The 20,615-nt window shown below is 28.9% G+C and overlaps 1 protein-coding gene and 2 pseudogenes across 2 annotated transcripts in view; 1 reads left to right on the forward strand and 2 right to left on the reverse strand.

The window, feature by feature from the left end:
- LOC149885220 (uncharacterized) overlaps nucleotides 1-5,409 on the reverse strand; it is a gene marked incomplete at its 5' end in the record, with an annotated part of 39,594 nt that extends 34,185 nt beyond the window's left edge. Inside the window, 4 exon segments of the mRNA XM_090094654.1 lie at nucleotides 360-560; nucleotides 668-805; nucleotides 960-1,125; nucleotides 5,179-5,409. Of these exon segments, the coding sequence (XP_089950780.1) occupies nucleotides 360-560; nucleotides 668-805; nucleotides 960-1,125; nucleotides 5,179-5,409 (736 nt within the window).
- A 2,571-nt stretch (nucleotides 5,410-7,980) lies between these two features.
- LOC149885222 (uncharacterized) lies at nucleotides 7,981-8,871 on the forward strand (annotated as a pseudogene).
- Nucleotides 8,872-16,675: 7,804 nt separating this feature from the next.
- LOC149885223 (uncharacterized) lies at nucleotides 16,676-20,146 on the reverse strand (annotated as a pseudogene). The gene is made up of 2 exons (XR_016454783.1): nucleotides 20,010-20,146; nucleotides 16,676-19,881 (listed from the first exon to the last, which is right to left on the reverse strand). The product of XR_016454783.1 is annotated as an uncharacterized LOC149885223 (transcript).
- Between the last annotated feature and the right edge of the window lie 469 nt (nucleotides 20,147-20,615).

The raw sequence follows: 20,615 nt of genomic DNA on the forward strand, positions 1-20,615 counted from the left end.
TTTAGTTTAAGTTTGAGAAACTTTTTTTTTCATTATTTACCTCTTATTTCAAAGTAAGCACTCAAAACTAAGATCTTTTTACGATTTTAAAAATCATAAAACTTAAAACCAAAAATATTGAAATGTTTTTTAAAACATTTTAACAATCAATATATTTATGGTATTATTTAGTAGATTAATATTAATATAGTCATTGACATAGTAAGATGGACTGTGGGATTTATTTAAACCTTTCTCACCCTTCCATCTAAGGATTTGAAAAAAAAGAAAAAAGAAAGAAAAATTCTAAATGCAAAATAGGTAAATAAAATTACAACAAAATTATTTTAAATGTATTTAATTTTTTTTTTGTAACCAACTGCTTACATTCTCTAAACCTATATCAGATATGTTGTATGTACAACCTGATATTGTTGTGGGTGTTAAAATAAGACATATAACTTCAGAATTGAGCACCCAACACTTGTCATTTCTCATTGGCCAAAAAAAGTGTTTACCTGGTCCATGTGGATGCATGAATCTGACATTTATAGCAAGCTCACATATATCTTCAGCAATCCCTACCCACCAAAATCTGTCATAAAAACATGCAATATAATCCATTTTTTTAATGTTTAATGAAATCTCTTTATTATGTTTTTTGGAATGATATCAAATATTTCCATACATGTATCAATACTTGTTTTTTTATAACTTATAGTGTTTGAAGCAATTGGAATAAAATGATAATACGCCCTTGTGCCAGGAACTGTTCTTCCGCCTAAATATCTTTTTTCTAATTGTGCTCGTGTATGGTCGATTTCATCTTTAGAAAATAATTTAAAACAAATTTTATTTTTCTTGGCTTTACAAAAGCAATACATTAAATTAACATCTAAAATTTGCCCATAGTTATTTAAGACTTTCTTGGCTTACTACTCTTTTGACAGTCCCACCAGTACCATCACAGAGGGATTTACCATGACTGGTAGTAAAAAATACCCATTCAGCGTTTAAACAAAAGTCTTTACTGTGATGACAAAGATTGATAAAATTTTTAAAATTATTAAATTGTGCTGCACAACCATCGGAAAAGTATTTCACACTTGATACCTCATCTGCTTTTGTTACAAAATTTAAATTTTTCTATAAAGACACAATTTTTAAACGCAAATTTTGATCAAGTATTAGAGAGACAATTGATGAATCTAATTTTTTTCAGTAGACTTAAGATAAAATAATGATATACAATTGAACTTTTTATTCGGGATTTGGGCAACACCCTTCATTTTACCTTCAAAAATCATGAATTTACAAGTCAACAATTTTGAACAAAATTGAATAATTGAGGCATTTCCTAAAACAATCGAGTCTTGAGGGTGCTCTTTTTGGATTCGGCAAGTTAAATCTATTGGGATACCAAATTTTGGGAAATTTCCCCAAGCCATTATGAAGATACTATATGTCAAAGTTGCTTTGTCACTGATCTCTATAATAACTGGATAGCGCAACTCCGAGCAAAACTTCTAATTTTTTGACGCCAAAATAGCCATATTGGAAAGCCCCAAAAAATAAATTCCCGTAAGCCTCAAGTTCTGTTTTTCGGCTTATCGCTTTTAATACACATATCAGATTTCAGCGTTCTGGGGCTTTCCAATATGGCGATTTTGGCGTCAATTTTGATATTAGAGATGCGCTATCCAGTTATTATAGAGATCAGTGTGCTTTGTAGTCGCTTCAGATAATCACTAAAATGCTGAGTCAGCATTATTTTAACTGACGATATCTCTGGAACCCATGTGTATTTTTAACTAAAGTTTTCGCAGTTGTAATTTTTTTTAATATGTACTGCAAGTGAGGTAAAAATGAACAAATTCTGAGACGTAAGGCTGTCATGGTCTGGATGATTTCATACGGAATTACCCTATAAACCATTTTTATAACTTTATGGATAATCTTTACTAGCTCCATTTTAGATTTTACTCTCCTTTTCATATAAAGAATTAAAAAATCTTATCTTATACCGTGCAAAATACTGTGCAAATTTTCTCGTGTTGAAATGGATGTTTTTCAAATCCGTTTGCATGTTGATAAATTTTAAATAAGACTTACTACTTAACCCAAACCAGGCATAAGTTGTTGCAAAACCTTATCTCTTTTTAATTCCTTTTTTACATTTCGACTCCACGAGGTAATAAATCTTTTTTTTTTTGTTCCTGTTATCTTTTTTTTTTTGCTCATCAGAAATTACCGATACCTATAATTCTCTTAACTGTTTTTTTTTATTAGTAGTAAAGATAAAATATAAATTCCTTAATAAAGCATGCATAACACAAACATAAAATTAATTTTAATTAAGAAAACTGTTTTTAGAAAAAATATTTCTTTTATAAATGTAGGAAGGGCCACCCTTCTCCTCGTGCTTATCATCTGGGTTATTATTAGGTTGTTCCCCTAAAAATGCGAAAAATGCAACCGATTTTGGAAAAATTCACGGAGACAAATATAAATTGTCATGTCATATGCTAACATAAAATTCAATCATAAATATATTTTAAACCATTTAACTTTAAAGTTCCATTCAGATAAAATCTTCCCAAAAAACATCTAACCAGATGTGTGTGTTTTTTTTTATATTGAAGAATTTTAACTTATGAAGTATGAAATGTTTGAGTGCTTAATTCTAAAAGTGACAACCTAATAAGTATACAACCTAACTAACATTATTACTCGTTTGTTTTTTTTGTTTTGTTCATTGCCTTTTTTTTTTTAAAATAACCAACTTTGTTTTATACTTATTTTTAATTTAAAAAAAAAACGATTTTATATTGAGGAAATATTCAGTTGTATTCCCTAATATTCGCTCTGATTCCGAATTTTTCATTACAATTTTGGTTGGGTGAAATTTTGATTTTAAATGTTACTGCAGCCATATGTGGAGTCCCACCTCCACATATGGCTGCAGTAACATTTAAAAACAAAATTTCACGCAACGAAAATTGTAATGAAAAACTTACAATTAATATAGTTGACGATGTCAGTTGCAAATCCAAGAGCAGTTTTGCTCTTGGATTTGCAATTGATATTGTCAACTATATTTATCAAATCCACGAGCACTGTTAACAAGGCCGCCATGTTTTGTGTTATGACACTCAAACATAATCTTCATCATTAGCTTTGTATCAGTTTATAATGATTATTAAACTACTTTTTGAATAAACAAAAGTAGTTTAATAATCAGTATAAACTGATACAAAGGGACGAGGGGGACAGATATGGGAAGTGGAGGGGGGATATCCCACACTGTATCTATGGCGGTTACGCCCACTGAGGTGTGGTGCCACTGAAGTAGTTACTTAAACTTTAGTATTCATTATCCATAGATTTAGCTGATGGAGTTTATCATTCAAAATATTTTACGTGGTTTGCGATTCACAAATGTAAATTAATGTGAATTTTATCAAGGTGAATTCTGAGTGATTAATCATAATGTTTTAGGAAATTCATGGTTCATGTATGTATGTATGTATGTATGTATGCATGTATGTATGTATGTATGTATGTATGTATGTATGTATGTATGTATGTATGTATGTATGTATGTATGTATGTATGTATGTATGTATGTATGTATGTATGTATGTATGTATGTATGTATGTATGTATGTATGTATGTATGTATGTATGTATGTATGTATGTATGTATGTATGTATGTATGTATGTATGTATGTATGTATGTATGTATGTATGTATGTATGTATGTATGTATGTATGTATGTATGTATGTATGTTTGTATGTATGTATATGTGAACTCACATGGAGTTGTCACAACAAACTAAGATAGGTAAGAAGACTCTAGGACTTTCGTTTACTGTAAATAACCATGCAGTTATCTACTAAGACTCGGTCAAGACAAAAATTAAGCACTAATTAAGTCATGTAAAATATTTGTTAGTTACTTTTTTGTGTTGTGATTGTTCTGGAGAGTAAAAAAACTGCGTACTTCATATCAATTTTAAGCGTTTATATGCATTTTTGGATGAAGTTATGACCATAAGCGAACATGTAATTATGTTTGTGCATCATTTTTTCAGCATGTTCAAGCTTTAAGAGCATATATGCAAATTTTAATTTCAGACATATATGCAAATTCTTATACATATTACAAAAGCTGACGGTCATGCAACACTTTTTATTCGTTATTTATTTCTTTAGTATGCATTTTATTTTATCTAGTTGTTTTGTTTTTTGATTTTTTTTTGTTAAAATGAGTTTCATGTTTATTTTATAGATTATCTTAGGCGCTTTTATTTTTTTTTTAAATAAACTTTTGATGAGAATTTTATGAATGTTTGGTTTGATTTTTTTGGTTTGAGAGACTTTAACTCGAGAAAGCATGCGACATTAAATCCGTTTTGAATAACAGGTTACCAGTATTTGAAAGGCTTAGAAAAGAAATAAGTTTAAAAGATTGTCTAAATGTAATCAGAAGAAAAAAGATGGTCCAACAAAATTGAATTTTGAAGCTTTGGTTACACTTCAACGAAAAAGTTTTTCCTATTAAGTATGGAATAGGAAATTATTCATGAATTTGATTTATGCAGCACTAATTTTTGTTGACCTGTGTGACTTGAAATGTGTCATCTTTTACTTAATTGGGTTCTAGCAAACAGCTTAAAAATACTGGATAATCAAATATATTTTTAAGAAGGGTGGGGAGGAAGGGAGTGGCACGATGCTCATTAAAATGCTGGCTTTTTATACGTTATATTACATAACTTATGCATACTACTACCAACTACACAACTCAATTCCTTTGCAGATGATACTTGAATAAGTTCTACATAATATCTACACAACACCTTCCTCCCCCTTCCCCCCCCCCCCCCCCCCCCCACGTCCTAACCGTTCTCAGAGTTTGTTTTATAAGCCAATAATATTTACGTTTAGATTCGGCAATCTGATTATCTCAGTAAGTTACGATGAGATTTGTTTTGGTTCCTTGTTTTTGTAGTTTCAATATTAAGTATTGCAGAAACTTTGAGACAATTTTAATCTCAAAAACGTCTTAAAAAGTGTGGCGATCTTTTAAACATTATTGTAATAATCAGACAATTCAAGAACTGATTAATTTAATTGTAAATAAAATGTAAAGCAATAAGAATATAAATGACAAAAATACTTATGATGATGATGATGCTGATGATGATGATGATGATGATGATGATGATGATGATGATGATGATGATGATGATGATGATGATGATGATGATGATGATGATGATGATGATGATGATGATGATGATGATGATGATGATGATGATGATGATGATGATGATGATGATGGTGATGATGATGTTGATGATGAGGAGGATTGCTTAATAGCAAAACTGAAAGACAAATAACAGAATTCAGTTTCTAGGGCGTATCAACTTTCAATTCATAGAGAAACTGAATTTACACTTTGTGATTTCACCATCTGAGAAAAATGAAATTATGTCGCGTTCTTTAATAGTTTTTGAACTTTATAAGCTTAAATGAAGTCAGCAAGATCACCTTTGATAGAATCTTCAAATAAATTTAAATTGGCCATAATATTTGGTTACCGCTAGAGCCAAATAAAGGTATTTGTAAGAATAAACATATATAGTGACATCACTGCTGGACTTCCATTTAACATATTTGTTTACTTTACTCTTTTAAATGAACAAATCAAATATAAAAAGTGTAATTAAAAAACAAATGAAATCGTAGCGTAAAATTACTAAAGTACTAGTCCAACCTTAATTTGTTCAAACAACTACAGACCAATCTAAATCGAACTGATTCTATTTGATAAATACCTTCAATGGGTTAGATCTATATATTTTAGCTTGTAGATGGACTTTGGTTTGATATATTTGATGTTAACGCATTTATTATATTTATTATATTATACGTTTATACCATAGATTTTCCATAAGTGTACTCAGAATATATTTAAAGTTTGTAATATAAAATATATAACTATGTAAAATAAAAACTTACATTTCGTTTTTATTCTTTTTCTTCTTCTTAAATGCAAAATGTGTAAGTTTAATGTATATAAGTTTCTCTAACAATAATTCCAAAGCACTGCTCAATAAAAAAACTCTTTCTGCGCGATAGGTGTCACAAACTTTATCAAACGTGGGATTGTTATTAAGAATCAACAAAACAAGAAAATAGATTCTTCAGAAGATTAAATTAGTTTTCTATTACTTGCTTTTGATCCAAAGAAACTAATTTCCTGTTACCTGCTATTGATTCAAAGAAAAAGGAAAAACTTGAATAAGATAAATCTGTGTTAAGGTTTTTTAGTTCACATGAACAAAACCCCACTTTTTGGTAAATAGCGGTACCGTTCGTTTTTTATGTCGTTCGTTATAGACAGTGGAAGTAACTTAAACTTATGAAACCAAAAAAAAAGAGTTGTAAATTTTCTGACTCATCTTTAATTCTCAATAATCTTTTCGAAAATTGTATTTGTAAAGGTTTTGTGGAGAAAAAAAAAAGGATTTAGTAACTGCACTCGATTGCTATCGATCGCGCAACATTTCTTTCAAAAAGTGCTTAACTGCGCTTGCTTCGAACAAAAGAAATTAATAAGCATTATTTTTCACAAAATGGATAAAGTAATTTTTATCGCCATAGTTATCTTTTTAAACAACTGTTGTTACTTATTGTTGACTCCAATACTTTATACTTAAACTTTTAAGCCTAAATGAGTCATAGTTTCAAAACAACTATTTTATTGAATTGAGTGAGATAGAAAACTAGAATTTGAAAATGTTTTTTGGATTGGATGAGCGGCTTAATGGATTTAATACGGATTATCCAAAAAGTTTACAACACGTCTCTTTTTGGTTTTGAGATGATAAAACTAAAAAATGTCGTGAGAAGAAAAGAGTATAGCTCATCCAATCATTTAGTAGATAAGACGTTTTTGTTTTATTTATTGAAGTTTCTTATAAACTAATTACTACGTCACAAATAATGCAATATTTAGAACCAACGCTAAATAGTTCGGTTAGATGTATGAGTTGTACCATTTTTTTGATGTTGATAACTTGAAGCTTTTTAAAATTTTAATCTTATAAATTTTCATCAACAAATTTAGTTTAAAAATCTCTTTATGAAGGTAGAAGGGAACATGTAGTTATTTTAGAAACTTGCCCTTTCATAAGCGACAACTGTGAAGATATAATAAGAAAGGAATAAGTAAATAAAAACATCTCAACTTGAGATGCAAGGCCTCTTTACTAATAAAGTAGCACTCTATCCATTTTTGAAAGCGAATGACGTGTGTTGATTTCTTAACAAATACACTCTGAATTATGCGCCTATTTATTTAGTGAAAGAGTAACGAGAATGGTGTGTTAAAATATAAGCTGAAAGTTCTTTGCAACTATTTTAAAGACGCAGCTTACCATGCTTAATAATGTTAGACTTCTCTTTTTGAACCTTCTAAAACATGATATTTACAAACTGACGATTTTCTAAATGTACATGTATTAAAAGCATTATTCATTTCTACTCATATCTGATCTGATTTGACTCAAATATGGTCTAAATTTAAGCAGGATAATTACATTCTACAAAATGAAGGATTTATAAACTGTCTTTAGTATTCTAAAAATGTGCATTTTTTAGACGAACTTTGGTGAAAAAATTAAAAACCCCAAATTATAACTTTTACTCTCGCGACTGCTTCAACATCAAGTTAAGGTGGTAGTATGGTCAAAAGTATCAAAATTTTTCATTTTTTGAAAATAACTTTTCTTGGGACTTTCATTCATGCTGAAAATGATAGAATTATTTATTTTCCTATTTTTTTGTCATATTTGTAAAGTGACTTAAAAGCAAATGTTATCTGTTTCAGTTATTGATGTTGAATATAGCCTGAGTATAATCATTTATTATTGTTTTTTAAATTACTTAATATAGCTTAAAAAAGATATATTATTTCTAATTGCTCAATATGAAAACTGATGCTTTGAGGAGAAGAAAATTTGGAACCTACAGAGTGTTTAAAAAAAGAAAAAGCACTTCTAGAAAATCAAGTTTGCCAATTCTTTCCCAAAATGAAGATATTTTTGTGAGCAAAGAATTGCCATTAATTGAGAGAAATACATTAAGCATTTTATCTAACTTTACAGCATCAACCAGCAACATTATTGCCAATAATGAAGCTATTCCACAACCTCAAAGTAATAAAAATGAGTCTACCTATGTTTTAATTGATCTTGATATTATTTTACAAATTCTTACCTTAGTTGGAACATGCCCTGACTGTAAGAGCAAGTTTATGAACATGAATAAAGATCATAAAAATAAAAAAGGTTTAAGTTCTTTGTTGCTATTGAGTTGCACTGAGTGTTTATGGAATACAAAGTTTCTATACCAGTAAAAAAGTTTCAAGTAAAAATTCTGAGAAATCTTTTGATATAAATTTACGCTCAGTAATTGCATTGCTTGAAATTGGAAAAGGACGTAGTGCATTAGAAAAACTATGTGGTTTTTTAAACTTTCCACCTCCGCTTCAAAAAGCCACTTTTAATGATGTTTAAAATAAAAAATAGCTGTCATACAAATATTTTCAACACAATCACCGATCAATACAGCTCTTGAGTTTAAAGTAAGAGATGATACTGGAATTTCAGATATTACTGTTTCTTGTAATGGTACATGGCAGAAACGAGGACTTTACTCTTTAAATGGTATAGTAACTGTTATTGTAGTTGATACAAGAAGTTTCAATGAAGGATTAGCTGGTATGCTAAACATTTATTTAGAGCTTGGTGTTAATCCTGGTAAAAACTGTAGTACATTTTGCAATCAAAGAGGTCAAAAAATTAAAAATATAGCATAAAAATTTACTAACGAAGTAAAGTAACGTCGGAAACAAATTAGGGCAAAACGAAAAAGTTATAGTGATCAAGATGAAGAAAGAGCAGGAATAGCTTATGGTTCTTAAATTTTTTAGAGTTTTATTTTATTTCAATCTCCCAATTGATATAGCTATTTAATTTAAAAAGTTGAATTTGGTAATCATAATTCTTGCTTTTAAAAATACTGTATGGTACTTAAAAAATTAAATAAAACTCATGAAAAACATAGTTTGCTACTGCTAATACATTGAGGAATGATTAAAAATCTTTAGAAATAAAATGAGAGCTTATTTATTATATTAATTTGTTTTTTTCAATGTTAATTGTATTAAATTGCTGATTTCTCAGAATGACATTTTTTAGCACGCTGCGATAAATAATATTGAGAACTACTTGTTATGATGCTTTAAAGTTTTGTACAGTTATAGTAACATATGAGATGAACTCACTGAAGCATTATGTTTTTTAAAAATTATTTTTTTGCAGAGTTATAAACTCCAAAAGGGGGCTGATTTAGGGTAAATTTTTACCCATTAGTTGTATATGCTGTATCTACTTGGTGCTTTAAGCTAACTTTATAATTTTGCTTCCATGAGTTCTCTGATATATTATAAGTAAACAGCAAAAGTTTGAGTTTATAGCATTTATCATTGTCTCAATATTTATTGAACCGCTTTTTGACCTTTTTAGGTTTTGGGACCCAAAAAGTGGGTCCAAATGTGAAACTTTAATTATTTTTTTTATTTTAAATGTGTTATGCAGTTTTTTAATATTATCTGAAAAAATCAATATTTTTTGGTTAAAATAAACGATTTTAGAATTTTGACAATACTACCACCTTAAAATATGTAATTGACCTTTTCGGTTGTTTTCAGCTGTCGTTTTTTTGCATTGAGAAAACAAATTTTGTTTATAATAGTTTTCTCAGTATTTGTAAAAAAAAAAACCATTACTTTCATTAAAGTATTAGAAAAAAGATAAATAAAAATACATTCTAGTATAGTATCATGCCCAAAAGGCGTCAAAATAAGATTCTGTATTTTCTAGAACATTTCCATGTATTTTAATTCAAATGGAATTTGTTAAAATGGAGAAATCAAGAGATATTGTCTTGATCACTTAAGTGGTACATACGACCAACCATTGTTTACCCACAACTTAGGAATTGAAACTGAAAATGCCAAGATGAATTTATGTTTAATCGTATATTATACAAATATCATTACTCGAATTTGTTTCAGTAAAAGGTTTTTCCCGTAAAAAATATCCATTGCTGCTATTGATTGTGAAGTGCATTTTCCGATAAGCGCCCTGAATTCAACGCTTCGACTATTTTTCAAGTTCGACTTTCTCAAGCACGAACTTGAAATTTTCAAGTCTCGTTTACGCATTCGCTCAAGTCAATTTTTTAAGTCTGACTTGACAAAGTCGAACTTGAAATTTCAAGTCGAACCACCTCAATAACGAACCACCTCAATATCGAACCCCCTCAATATCCAATCGCCTTAATATCCAATCGCCTCAACATCGAGGAGAAATATTTTAAAAGGTTTATTAAAAGCTTTTTCTTTGTCAAAGAAACAAATTTTTAGTTGAACTAAAAAATTCAACTTAGTTTTTTAAATACCAGTAAATACATACAACATAAAACAGAACAACAGTTTTTTAAGTCGAGAAGTAAGTTTTTCAGTGGTAAACTATAGCGCAATAAGCAGTCAAATTTGCAAAAATGTTAGATATATAACGGATTTCAATTAAGATCTGCTAATATTTTCATTCTGACTGGTTTCGAATTCTTTTCTTTCGCTTCGTAAAAGGACCATTATGTCTTAATATACTTAGTAAACGCCATTTGGAATTTATTGTAAATTGTGTCACAATAAATGTGACGCAGTGGTTAGCTGAAAATATTATTTTAAACCTAATCTGCTTAACGGCAGAATTATACCCCATTCACACCAAAAATAAAACGGTAGCTAAATAAAACACCGTTTTAAAAGCGAGTGTTATTAAAACTCGGTTTTGTTGGTGGGAACGGGGTATTAGTAACGTTCCCTAATGAGAAAACAATGTTAAAAAAAAAAAAAAACAGAAAAAGAAAAGGTAATTGAGAAATTAATTTTACGATATAGAATTTACACCGATATATTCAACTTCTTATTTCGAACCTTTCAGAACAACTTTTAAAACTAAAAGAAAGACGATATTTTAGCGGCAAATGACATTGTTAAATAGACAGAGCAAAGTTATTTCGCGTGGTTCCAAGTGCAGAAATTACTTTGAACCTTTTTTTACCACAATCTTATAACGAATGCTTAATGACACTGTTATAAGCGGTAAAAGAAGATATAGAAAATTTTTTAAGAAAGGTATGGCCGAACTTAGAGTGACAACAGCTTTGCGTTTTTCTATTGTTTCAATGGTAAAGAATTTCACAATAAAACTTTGTCAAGATTTTAAAAAGATAAAATATTGAAAAAATCCCTGTGAACTTTCTGTGAACATAAAGTATTTTAAAAAATCGAAAAGATGCGGGAGTTTTTGCAACTTTGGATCTGAAATCTACTTATTAGCATATGCGTTTTAAATCAAGTGATTAACGTAAGTTGCCGTTTGTTATGCCGAATGGAAAATATAATTGGATAGTGATGTCTTTAAGACTTACCGCCGCCACCGAATCACATTAATACGTCATGTTCGAAATTATTTGAGAGTTTGATATTGGAAGCAGTTTTTGTTAGTATTGTATTGAAGGCTGTAAACAAGTCGTACATTTAGGTACAATTAAGAATGGCATGAAAAAAGCTCCACGTGCTTGAAGTTCACGCAAATTGCTAACTAATAATTGTCTAAATGCGAACTTATTTCAAATGACATTACTATTTGCTGCAAACGAATTTAAATTTATAAGATAAACAATAATAAAAATTAGAATAAAGAAGCTGTTATTGTACAACTTAAAGTTCCAAGATACAAAAGATTGTTGTTAGGTGTACGTAATTAATAAAGTTATGAATTTTTTTTATGAGTAGTGTGGTGATGGTGTTATCAACTCTGATGTGAGGTTTGTGCAGGCTTCTCCACTTATAACTAGAGATAAACAATCTTGTGTGAGCCGTCAGTTTGGAGACATTTCTTAAATTAAACGATGTCGAAATCCGTTAAACTTCAAAAAAATAATAATTAAACCGTAAACCGAAAGCCGTAAAAAGTTGTAACTTTAATTTTTAATCGACTTTGATATCTATTAAACTTCGAAAAAAATAAATAAATAAACGATTATGAAAGCCTATATAAATAAATGTAAGGGTCTTAACAAATCTTTTGTATATTCTGTATTTCTGTAATGTTATTGTTGTGTATGCTTCAACTTTTTTATCATTTAGAAATTATAAATAAGAAGGGCAGAGATCACTAGAATATATCAAACTTTTTCGCACTTTACTTCACTTCAAGTACATGTTTTCTCTCTTTACAAATCTCCCCAAGCATTTTCTTTCAATTCTCCTATAAAAATAATCTTTCAATCTTATATAAAATTTTCTAGGGTCCCCTCTCTGCAAGATTTTCGCAACCGTTCTTTTTATATATATCTCGTTAATTGAGTGTTGTTCAAACATAAACAAGAAATTTTACTTTCAAGTTCGTTAATGTTTTTGTTTCGACCTCTTAGTCATGGCTCTCTGAAAAAGGTTTTGCCAGCTATCTTTTGATCAACATTTGTCTTTTGACTTGTTTGTAAAAATCGTTAAATAATTGTCTCATTATTTACAAATTGAACTATTACTATTTATCAATTTTTGGTTGTCTTTCTAACCGACTTTGGAATCTGAGCCCTTCCAGCACAATTATATGTTTTTTACCTTATAAACTGTACTTTTGGAGCCTCGAAATATTCGTGAATTGCTGTCACACCATGTATTCTTGACATCCTTATGTAATTATCGAAGAAAGGTTGTTGCTTACATTAGCGTGAGATCTGTCCCGTTGTTACTTTTTATGTCAGTTTTACCTCATAAATCAGTTTAAAAGAGGTACTTTCAACTGGGTATACATGGGAAAGCAGGGGCAGCTCGAAACGAAAACCTTTATTTACTTTTAGCTTGACAGCTGTGGTATTTAATATTTTTTTAAGTTAAATCAATAATTAAAAAAAAATATCACCAATAAATCCACAAACTTCAATGTCCCAAGTATACTAGATGGTTGCCAATAAAATGTTATCAGACAATTAGACTGCTCAGCTTTAAGACTTAAATCCAATAGAGTAATGCTTTTTTTTTTTGTTTTTTGTTTCATCACTGTATAAAGGAAGTATGTGAAGTTTGGAAAGAAACTGTTTTAACTTATATAGTTTCTTTTTCTTTGATTTTTAATTTTTTTGTGTGATACAAATTTATATTGATGAGAATAAAAACTAATATTAAACAAATGAAGATAACAAAGGAATAACAAGATAAAAAATTAGGCTAGTAAGATTTTTAGGTCGACAAAAAATTTGGACGACATATTTTTGTCCGAGTAGAAATTTATAGTAGGGCGAGTTGAAACCCATGATTCAGCTCTCACAACAATGTGTTTAATGTTCCTTAACATAGCGCTTTAGAATTTTTTTTTAACCAAACGACTGCATGCTATCTTTTTCATAATTAAATAAGTTAGTCTTTAAGCTTGCATAGCATAAAATATAATTCATCTTCTTTACTCTTAGAAAAATGTAGCTTAAATTTCAGCATGATTTATTTTAATAATAAGCTATATTGTTAGATGTCAATAATAATTTTAATAACAAGCTATTTTATTAGATGTTAAGGTTAAATATCGCTACAAAAATCACGCATTTTTCAAAAAATTTGTTTGGTCATTTTTAATGTAGATTTTTAAAAATGTGAAAACTATTTTATAATATTTAATTGAAATAAAATGAGTTGTGTTTTGTTCAATTATCGTGTTTTAGATTTCCCTACGGACACCAAGATAACTTTTTTTTCCAAAAAAAAGTTATCTTTGTAAATATTAGACTATTTTACTTAAAACTGGATCAAGCTCTAGGCAATATTACTCAGTTAATATTGCCTAGAAACTTGGAATCAATTGCTTATGCAGTTCATTGGTCTATTAATTGCATTTAAGCAATTCTTGTTATAAATTAGAGTCAATAAATTTCACTTTTCTTCTGTAGCTATTGTCGGCTGTCACCGAAAAATCTTTTGACGGCAGAATATTCTGGCTTCTGTTTCCAAAACGTTTTGAAAGTTAAAAAAAGCAATAGAAATTCCAATAATTAAAATGCAATTCAATCAGATGTTTTCTTTCATGCGAAGGTTTTTTTTTTTTAATACAGATTATGTTTTGTCTCTAAATATTACATTTAAATAACAACTTGAATCAGCTTTTTTTAATGTTCTCTTTAAACCATAGTTTTAATTTTTGATGGTTGTATAACATGTTATTTCCTTTCCTTATTTTTTGTTCTAAGACGAAAACCATTAATAATAAAAACTTTCATTTTAATAAAGATTAGTGCGGGTCATTAAGTAAAAAAAAAAAAAAACAAATACAAAACAATGATCTTTGTAAAACCTAAAGTTTCACAAAAAATAAAATCCTCACATCACCTATTTCAAGCAACTTTTCTAGCCATTCCAGACGATTTTTTTATAATTCAAATAAACATATATAATTTATATCATTGTATAGAGCTTGACTTGACTTAAAAAATGAGGGGTCATTCTGCCTTTGAAGTTAAACGGATCTAAAGTTATTGAGTTTTTTGTAGTGCAAAAATTGATGATTTTTTGACGAAAGGTATAGGGCTTAAGTATGGAAAATTTGCATTGTTATGGCACCGAAAAAGAGAGTATTTTGGATCATATTGACTTTTGAATAACTTTTGAACCGTTATAACATTTGACTTGATATTTTCCATATTGATTCAACAACTATAAAACAACAAAATACCAACAAAAAAAAATTTAATTCTGAAGGGATTGCCCAGAATCGTCTAAATTTACAGACTGTGGGTTTTAACTTATTTACTTAGTTTTGGTGTCATATTGACTCTTGAATAACTCTTGAACCGTTATTACATTTGACTTGATGTTTTCCATATTGATTCAACAACTATAAAACAACAAAATACCAAAAAAAAAATTTAATTCTGAAGGGATTGCCCAGAATCGTCTATTTTACAGACTTGGGGTTTTAACTTATTTACTTAGTTTTGGTGTCATATTGACTCTTGAATAACTCTTGAAGCGTAATTACATTTGACTTGAAATTTTCCATATTGATTTACCAACTATAAAAAGATAAATTGCCAAAATATTTTTATTCAATTCTGTCTGGATTGTCCAGAATCGTCAATTTTACAGACTGATGATTTTTACATATTTACTTAGTTTTGGAAAATAAAATTTAGGGCTATATTACAATTACACTATGCAAATATGCATAATCAAATCATGGAATCCAAATAATACATCATTTTGAAATTATTGTTTAATTTACAGACCGGTCAGTAAATTACTGCAAAAAGGCTGCACAAAACAATTGGCATATCGACTTTTAATGTATTTGATATTTTTGAACTGTTTTTACATTTCACTTGAAATTTTCCATAATGATCCAATTTTTTTTTAAATTGGATGGGATTGACCAGAATCTTCTATTTTACATGCTGAGGGTTTTTACTTATTCACTTGGTTTTGGATATTAAACTTTGGGGTTAAGTTATAATTACAATGTAAATATGCATAATCGAATCATGGAATCCAAATAATACATTTTAAAACTATTGCTTAATTTACCGACTGATCAGTAACTTCTTGTGTAAGGAAATTTCTTGTGCATTGAAAACTGTCAAAATTACTCAGAACGACCTATTTAACAGACAGAAGGTTCTTTAAATAAAGTTAAAATTTAATTTTTAATGAAAGAAACTTACTTTTTGAAACTTGGAGTTCTTACAACAGCAATAGGCAGGTATAACAGCAGAAATGTAAAAATATTATTATTAAATGTAAAAATATCAATATTAAAAATGTAAAAATATTATTATTAGAAACACAGATAAACAATAATGTGTTAAAAATATTTTAATTCATTTTAAAAATATATAAATTAAAAACATTTGAAACCAAAATAATTATAAAATAAGAAACTTACTCTTTAGGATTGTTCATGTGAACTTATGAAAATGCCTAAGATAAAAAAAAATGAAAATGACATAAAAAAATGTTTTTATTCTAAAACTTATTTCTTGGCTTTTAGTGAATGATTAGAGGTAGCAAGTTTCAGTAATGAAACAACCTAATAATCATTTTTAACAATAGACACCACGAGAAGGTAAGCCAAGTTGTCTATCAATACAAAACATCACAACAATAACATCACAATACAAAACACAAAGACTATGTGGCACGGAACGCTCCTAATTCACACTAGTGTAACTAAGTAATGGGTTAACTTTTAGCCAAAACTATTGATCATCCTGAAAAGCTTAAAGGTGGCTCTATTTGCAGATAAAATAAAAAACACATGGATTTCAACCATCTTGTCTTAGAGCTGACTTGCTAATTGTTGTTTCAGAACAGTTCTACATAGCATTAGATAGAAGTGGTTAAGCAAATTCTACTTCTCTGGATATCAAAGGCTTTCGATAAAGTCTGGCATGATGAAATTACCCATCTTTTTGCAATCTTTTAAGTCGTCTGTTAATTGTTATATAGTTATATAAACTTTGCCTTGGCTCTTCCATTAACTTCCAACTCTAAAAGTGGTTGCTTGCAGTGGTTGCCTTGTTAAAATAAAGATGTTTAAAAAATATATATATAGATTTAACAGAACACAAACATACATATAATGACTTACAGGTACATAAAAAGAAACTTACATATATTGACCAGTATTATCACATGAAATTCCGGCCACAGTTCCAACAGAAGTCAAGTGTATATATAATGACTCACAGGTACATAAACACAACAATTTGCAGGACTTACCTGTACCTAAATAGTGCTCCAGAGGTCCAAAAGAACACAAGCATACACATAATGACTGACAGGCACATTTGTTTTTAATGCCACTATACCAAATTTTTTGTAATTTTCACCTTTTCCCTTTTCTCCTAACTGTAACCACTTTTCTGGAAATTTTTGCTGAAGTACTTTTTTTCGAAATTTAATTTGTCTTTGCAACTTCATTAGAATTTCATTTTCAGTGCCTAGGGTTTGCTCCAAATCCTCTTTACACAAAATTAAACCACCATCCTTTCCAATTTCTGTTGTCAAAAACTCTTTTTCTTCGCTTGTCTTTTGTTCCTTTATTTCCTTTTCTATTTTGCGCTTGTCCATCTCATTGATTTTGTACTGCAATATATTTGCTTTTTTTTCTCTGTACTTTCTGATATATCCTTTTCTATTTCGCCTTTCTAGTAAAACTAGCCTTGCAATTTCTTCCTGTGATTTCCCATTTAGCCAATCAGCTGTTTTTTTATTGTTAAACATGATGACACCAGCTGCAGCTACTGTTGTCATGTTAGGTTTCATTTTTAACCTGCGGTCATAAGAAGCAAAGTCACGTTCAGACACAACGTTAGTACGTGGGCAGTTTTGAGTTTCCTCAAGAACATCAACATCTGGATTGTGATATTTCCTCCAGGCAATTGGTCTCTTAACTGACTCTGGATCATAACCGAACACGAACAACATATAACTTCAAGACATTCTTGTGTTAAGGCATCCTAAAGTGGGTCATTACAATAAGAAAATAAACAATCAAACACTTCATCCTTAGTGAGATATTTGACATCAAAAAATGTAGAACCACTTAACATTATTGATGCATCAGAAGAACAACAAACAAAATAATTAAACATTTGCGACCAAACAGTATTCAAAGAAAAAATATGATCCTCCTCTTCAATAATACGGAAAAGAGGTCCTGATATCAGTTTATTAAAAATTCCCAGAGCTCTGGTTAAAGCATGAAAAATTATGTTGTCAATATCATGCCTAATTGATTCATGAAGGAAATTTGAACCATTAAGATTAAAAACAAATTCTTTAAGATGATCTTTGTGAAAATATGTTGCTCCACCAAGTAAAAATATAATGTTAAATCGATGATGCGGAAATGAAACCATAAAATTTTTTGAAAACTTTTTATGCAAAAATGCTTTCCATTCATCAGCTTTCCCATTCCATTGATTGCCATGTCTATAACTTGTAAGTTTTGAAAGTTCATACAAAATATCAAAAGTACGTGAGTTTTGAGAATTTTTAAAACCACCATGAATACTACCTTCCTGCTAAACCACTTTTTCCCATTCCATGATTGCTTTTTCTGCGTATATTCCTAAATTATGGATAACGTGTAAGCCACAAAAAACATGATGCATTTAAGAAATTTTTAATTTTTCATTTAAAGGAAGCCGATCATAGTTTTCAACAACAAAAGGCAAAATTGCTTCTCTCCAATGTTTAAATTGGCTAAAAAAACTTGAATTAACTATACTGCGATCTGTCATCAAAGATTTGAATGAAAAAATAAGCTTTCGAAGATCATCCTCATAGTTTTCCTTTTCAGGAGAAAATATCTGAGACATCAGTGAGTAAATTTTTTAGCTCTCCAAAATAAGATTATGCCTCGCCTGAAAACATATCATCTATCCCAAACATGTAGCTTCCAGATGATGTTGTGACTTGAAAACTACCAACCTCTCTAAAATTATACTTTGTGCCATCTGTATGAAGAACATTGTGTGTGCTATTCAACATAGCCTCTCTAACCTGAGCTTTTGATAAAAGGTTCATTTCACTAAAAAATTCAGCAGCCAAAGACTTTTTTGGAAGTGCGCCACATGAAATACCAGCCATTTTTTGTAGTACAGTTCTGATAACAGATTCAACATTATTAACAGAAACATTTTTACTTAAAAGGTCATAATATACAGAGCGAATTTTATCATTATATCTACCTCCTTCAAAAACATCAATTACATTTTTTTCAAAAAAGTTAACTCTTTCCTTCAGCTCTTCTGAAAGATTTTCAAAGTAATTTAAACTCTCCATTAAGATTGAATCATTCATTTCATCAGATGTTTTCAAAACAGTGTTTTCAATTTTTTTCTTTAAATACCATGCCTTTTGTTGATCTGATTGTGAACGCTTTCTAGCCAAATCAATTTCTTTTTCCAATTCAAAATTTTTCTGCAACAATTGGTTAATCCTACAATCCTTTCTAACTTCTCTTTTGTTGATATTTCTGACATTATATTTTGACAAGATTGCTTGATATTTTCTTTTATATTCATTACATCTCCTATAAATTTGTCTATTTTTTAATTTGAGATGATTAATTCTCCGTTTGTATTTTTTTATTTGATAGGTCGAATCACCAGATAATATAGGTAGTGTTTTATCTAAATTGGAAACTGAGAGATTCTCTTCATTAACTTGCGTTTCAAAAAAAAATTTTTCAGAGCCATTTCCTAAAGGAGTGTATACAATAGAATTCGGGGTAACAGAGCACAAAAAATCATCATTAGCAATTTGCAGGTTTAAGTCAGAAGATACAAAAACAGTAGCATGATTTGGAACAATTTCACTATTGCAGATAGAAGTAGAACAAGCATGAGGTGACAAACCAACAACATCAGAAAAAGCATTATTAAAAGATAAAACAGAGCTTAAAAAAGCTTTTGTTAAGTCCAAATTTTTTTTCTCTATTTAATTTTGCAACATAATCTTTAAACTTTTTCAAGTACTTTATTAGCATCACTCTAGAGATATTATATTTACAGTAGGTTGTAAAAAATAATGAAAGATTTTGCCAAGTCAAGTTATATTTTCCTTTTTCTTTGCAAATTTTTAAAAAGTGGTTATTAGTTAATATAAAATCAGGATATTTGACAGAAATAATGCCATCATTTATATTTAGAAAATCCAAAATATTCTTGTAGGTTGGTGTTACTGACAACAATTTGGTAGCTAAAATTAATATTAAACTTAATTTAAGCAATTATAACAAAATTATCATTAGAGTTCATAGGTTCTTTTACTAAACCAATATAAAAAATAGAAAAATAACCGAAAAAAAAAACTGATAACTTTCTTACACATTTTGTGAACGTTAGTTGATTACTATTTCCGGGTTTTGTTTTGAAAAAAACAGTTTAAAGAATCTGTAGTACAGACTTGAGTAAAAATTGTAAGAATCAAGCTTGTAGTTGAACAATCCAGACAAAATACCTTAATAAATTTATTTTTATTGCCTTGAAAACTGGAGTCTTTAATCAAGAAGTATACTTTCAGTTTCAATTTTATTTGAAGTTAAAACTTCGGAAACGCAAAATCAAAACAAAAAACGTCATAAAATATGCGAAGGAATATAGATATATATACAGCGGTGGCCAAAAATTAAAGACCACTCATTTTTTTTTCAAAATTTATTTTTAACCTTAGTATAATTTTATTTTGGAAAAAGGTATCAAAAAAAGAAAAACATTTTTAGAAAGAATTTTTATTGTATTTTATATTTATTATAAAAGAATTTATAATTTTTTTACAAAATAATGTTAAAAAATTAAAAAACTGACTAGTAAAAAGTATAAATAGGAAAAAAAATTGGACAAAATTTTAAGACCATTTTCAAAAATATTACAAAAAGCAGTAAAAAAATAATTTAGAAACGTGTTGTTCCTCCATTTGTTTTCAAGCACTCT

Source organism: Hydra viridissima, unplaced genomic scaffold (genome assembly GCF_058129835.1).
Source record: "Hydra viridissima isolate aposymbiotic clone 2 unplaced genomic scaffold, HvirCarnegie_v1 scaffold_8, whole genome shotgun sequence".
Taxonomy (NCBI): domain Eukaryota; kingdom Metazoa; phylum Cnidaria; class Hydrozoa; order Anthoathecata; family Hydridae; genus Hydra; species Hydra viridissima.